The 5,034-nt window shown below is 35.8% G+C and overlaps 1 protein-coding gene across 1 annotated transcript in view; it reads left to right on the top strand.

The window, feature by feature from the left end:
• The first annotated feature begins 426 nt into the window (after window positions 1–426).
• LOC106869288 (choline kinase alpha) overlaps window positions 427–5,034 on the top strand; it is a 53,642-nt gene continuing 49,034 nt past the window's right edge. Inside the window, exon 1 of the mRNA XM_052971914.1 lies at window positions 427–561. Coding sequence (XP_052827874.1) covers window positions 443–561 — 119 coding nt within the window. The 5' untranslated portion in view covers window positions 427–442. The remainder of the gene's footprint in view (window positions 562–5,034) is intronic.

Genomic DNA, 5,034 nt, shown 5'->3' with positions numbered 1-5,034 from the left:
ACCGTATGTTCATTAACCGTTTCTAGTGTTGTTTGCCACAAAAAACCAAAGGTAGGAAATCTTACTCAAAAAATTAAGCCTACCTACCTTTTTTCTTTTTCCTATATATTGTCATTTCCCCCGACTACAAACCGCTAGCGACTTTCCTCTCTCTCTCTCATCTACATGGCTTGGAAACTGATGAGCAAAAGCGGACATTAGGCTCAGTCTCTTTCGCTTGATTTTCTTTTCTTTTTCATCCTTTTCCCTCTGTCTATTCCTTCTTTTCTTTCTTCCTGCCATCCTTCTTCCCTTTCCTCTTTTTTTTGTTACCCTTTTTTTTCCGGTTTTTTTTTTTTGTTTTAAAATCATTATATCTCCAATGTACACTTTTAGTTCCCTGTTGGAGTTCCTCCGAACCTTGAAATCATTCGTTTTGCTCTTCTTCGGTCACCAAAAGAGGATGGGCGACGACAGGTGCCTAGTAAACATTAACAAAAAAGCTTATGACTGGTGCAAAGAATGTCTTGGTGGAACCTGGTCTACTTTGAGTGAAGACGAATTTCAGATTGTTCCACTCAGGTAATGTAATTTCTATATAAAATCACCTTTTCTTTTATGAAAATAATAATTACCATTACGTCTCTGTGTTTTTAAAAATAACAACTGAAATATGGGAAGTAACAGTAATAATAATGTTGATGGAGTTGATGTCACCGTGGCCTCTGACCAGCGTCGGATATGTCAATTGTCTGTGTCGGGTATGAGGGTATGTCAGTTCTTTATCTGCCCGTTGGGTCGGGTACCAAACTGTTCAAACACACGTGTGTAGGTCACACAACGCATAAATACTCATTAGATTTCTTGAAAAATACATTCCTTGGATTATTCTGGACAGACATCCGATTATCTTCTTTGACTCGCGGTGCTAACGAAAGTCCCCCCTTCTCGATAACAGTTTGTCTTTGCGTTGATGTTGTCATTCATCTAATGTTTTAATTATTTACCTCCTTAACTGTCATTATCATAAATAACACCACCACCACTACTACTACTACTACTACTACTATCATTAGCATCATGTTTAACCTGTTTATTACTATTATTATTATTATTTCCGCCGAGGTCGACTTTGTCTTTCATCCTTCCGGGGGTCGATAAATTAAGTACCAGTTACACACTGGGTCGATGTAATCGATTAGTCCCCTCCCTCAAAATGTCAGGCCTTGTGCCTTTAGTAGAAAAGATTATTATTATTGTTTTAAATACTGACCAGGTTGACTTTGCCTTTCATCCTTGGGGATCGATGAAATAAATACCAGTTGAGTACTGGGGTCGATGTAATTGACTAACTCCCTGCCTTACAACAAAATTCCAGGCTTTGTGTCTCTAGTGGGAAGGACTATTATTATTATTATTACTGTTGTTCCATATTCATGTTTGTTATTATACACTTGTTGACACATGTGGTGTATGTATTTCGTGTGTTTGTTTAGGAAGAAATCACTACCCTTCCTTAATTATCTTTTCAATATTATTAATAATTTGACATAATTTTTACTAAAACATCGTCTCTAATTATTAGTCACCAACTGTATTTACTTCGTTTCGTTATGGAAGAAGAAACATTTTTAATATAATTATTAATCGAAATCTGTTTTTTTTTTTCTCCCACCACTGAATTTTATTCTCAATTTGTTTGTCGGAATTTTTATGAGGGGAATATTTTACCATTTTTTATTTCTTCCGATTTAATCAATAATGTCGAATATAATGAATGCAAACTTTTATCGCTTTTACATGTCTCTGATGTGTCTAAAAACACATACCAATAATAACAAGGTTTAATCTAATCAACAATATCATTAACCCTTTTTATTTCTTAACAAATGATTAGCACCAGAGAATAACGGTTGTTCTGAGATCTGAGATTCCTTATAGCCACGTTTGTTTGAGTTTACCAGTCGACGTCACAACAAGGATTACAGAAAGAATTTTGTAGTTTTAGGATAAAGACGAATTATCACTGCTAGCAGAAACCTATAGGTATGGTGTAGTGTGAACTAGATGTCTTCATTCTTTCTACTTTGTGGAGTGTGCAATGAAGCAAGATGTGTTGTTCACTTCCATGAGATATATAGGTTTATAAAGCTTCTCTCTGCTGAGTTTTGAGACCTAATTATTTATTGTCATGCTTGAGCTGTGGAACGAAAAAAGGAAACCCATATTACCATGCCTTGAATCCCTCTCTCCCCTCTATTAGGTCCTTGATGGGAGGCATCCACCTCACCAATCTTATCTATTTTTTGTGTTACGATAGCTTATTGTTTTTGCGCTGTTATTTCTAGCTTCTACGAAACACGACTCGTTAGAAATAGCAACTAAATCTCCTCATACCACGCTATCCCCTTAAAAAATAATCTGATCCTCGATATTCTGTCTAAATTGAAGATGCGATAATCAAAAGTGGAATGCCTTTGCTTATTTAGTGCTGATCTGGAGGTTTCATTACATCCCGTCTGTATCGATAACACGGATATGTTATGACTGGGTCGAGTAAATCAGCCGCAAATAATTCATTTTTCACAGCGCCTTTGTAGCCTATGCATGCTAGAAATAGCTGTCAAATGTCTCTGAAATCACACCTTACTATCTTATACATGTTATGTGGTCCTGATTTCACCTTGCTTAAAGGAAAAAACCGGACAGTCATGTTTGGAATTGTTTTATGAGTTTACCTCGGTTCAACAACAACCACCACGTTGATTGTTTGTTGTTTTTCAGTCAGTAGTTCCAGATGGCAGTTTAGATTCTGTCTCGTATCGATCAATTTAACGTTTTTACATTTATTTACATTCAGTATTACTTAGTGTCTCTCTTGGCTAACTAGATATTTAAGGACGTTCAATTATAATTCGACCGACGACTCCCCACTTTAAATATAGATTAACTTAGCTCCTGGAATTTGATGGATTTAGCCTAATGCAACTGCCTACTTTTCCCTACAGACATAAGAGAGACTTCATGCCTATAATAACAAATAATTATGACGCAACAAGCTCTCTTTCTCCTGGCCGAGTCCACCATCAGGTTTTGAGTTCCAAGTCATTTCCGTGACCTGAGTTCGAAGACTTTTCCGGTCGTCTTGAAGACATAATCCAAGGCCACCTTCTTACATTATCCAAGGCCTCCTTTTTTTTAATTTTTATTTTTTACGTGGCAGGGTTTGCTTGAAGGAGATTTGACAGCTAACAGGCCGGGCAAACATATAAAAGCTATCCCGTGTTTAAGTTGCTGTTGTTGTTTAAGCCCTAGTTAACTCTATTTTTCTGTTTGTATTTAAAGTGTGTGTGTGTAAGTGTGAACGTAGTCTAGTGCAGATGTTATGTAGTTAGGAATGAGAACATTATAAGGCTATCATATTGTTAATATCCACTTGATTTACTTACAACAGACAGAAACATAATGGGTTGATTAAAATAGAAATTATAATTATTTTTAAAAATATCCTTTAGACAAGTAAGTAGACAAATTTACAAATTCAAAACAATGACTGCAACAGCCAGTCATCATCATATGAGCCACACATAACAATATTTTCCATTTGTTTTTGTTTTCGTTTTCTTTCATCTGACTCAACCATTTTTGATACCAGAAAGATGAAAGAAACTAGATTCTAACTTAACTCTCTGCATTGCTAAGCAGCAAATTAGAGGAAGTGAAGTTATGAGGTTCATTCTGTTCCACCAAGTTTATGCATAACAAAAACACATTGTCTTGGTTATAAAAAAAATGAGATTTTCATTGCTGGAATTTAATTTGACCATTTGAGATGATGATCAGGATGGGATTCTCATTTGATCATGGATCTACTCAATCAGGGCTGACCTAAGGTTAAACAACAGCCTTTATTTAATTATATACAAGGCATTAGATGCCAGATTCTGTTCGCTATGCTGTTCTCTACGTGGCATGATTGTACCAGGTGAGCATGGCTTGGCTGGAATATTGGGTCTATGCTGAATCATTTACAAACATTTCATCACATATCTTTGTTTCTATTAAATCTGCTTAGCAGGGAGAGGAAATATGCTTTGGATACAATTCTAACCAGTTACATTGTTGGGGAACTTCTATGCAGTTGCTTGATCTGCTAGAAATAAATCAAATTCCACTCAAACTACATTTAATCATCTTTAAGTAAATGGAAGGACACATTGGATCATGAAGTTCTAGATGCTATCATAACTGGGTATCATAGAATAGTCACAGTTGGGACATTTTATCATAGGTTTGCTTAATCATAACTGATTATTATTTTGCTTTAGCTTCTAGTTTTTATTTAATATTCTTATGAGAATATATAACTAGACAAGAATGGTGAAGTAGTAGAATCGTTAAAGTATTGGACAAAATATCATGTGTTACTTAGTTATGGTCCTTTAGTTTCTGCATTTAACCCCCACCAATCAAGTTTTCATCCTTCTAATGTTGGTAAGAATAAAGAATTTACTGAGCACTCTGGCATGGCTGTCTGGTTTCAGGGTTGATCACACTGTCTGGCATCTTGGACAAATGTTGTCCATAAACTTCAGTTTACCAATGCTTTGTGACAAATTTGGTAGATAGAAACAATACAGAAGTTGTGTGTGTGTGAGTGTGTATTTTCTTTTATTTCTTTTACTTGTTTCAGTCTTTTGACTGCGGCCATACTGGAGCACCACTTTTAGTCAAAGAAATCTACCCCAGGACTTGTTCTTTGTAAGCCTAGTACTTATTCTATCAATCTCTTTTGCCAAACTGCTAAGTTACAGGGATGTAAACACACCAACATCAGTTGTCAAGCAATGGTAGAGGGACAAACACAGACACACACAAATACATACATACATACTCACACACACACACATATATATATATACATATATATATATATATATATTAGTAGCCGATTTGGTTAGAATAATGAAAAACATATCCCCCCTGTGCGGTCCATGGGAGGGGCAAAAACATATTCAAGACTTCATGCATCGCATGCAATTTTCGGGATACAGC

The sequence above is a fragment of the Octopus bimaculoides genome, chromosome 11 (genome assembly GCF_001194135.2).
Source record: "Octopus bimaculoides isolate UCB-OBI-ISO-001 chromosome 11, ASM119413v2, whole genome shotgun sequence".
In the NCBI taxonomy this organism is placed as follows: Eukaryota; Metazoa; Mollusca; class Cephalopoda; order Octopoda; family Octopodidae; genus Octopus; species Octopus bimaculoides.
The sequence above is the reverse complement of the archived record's forward strand: the minus strand, read 5'-3'. Positions and strand labels throughout refer to the sequence as shown.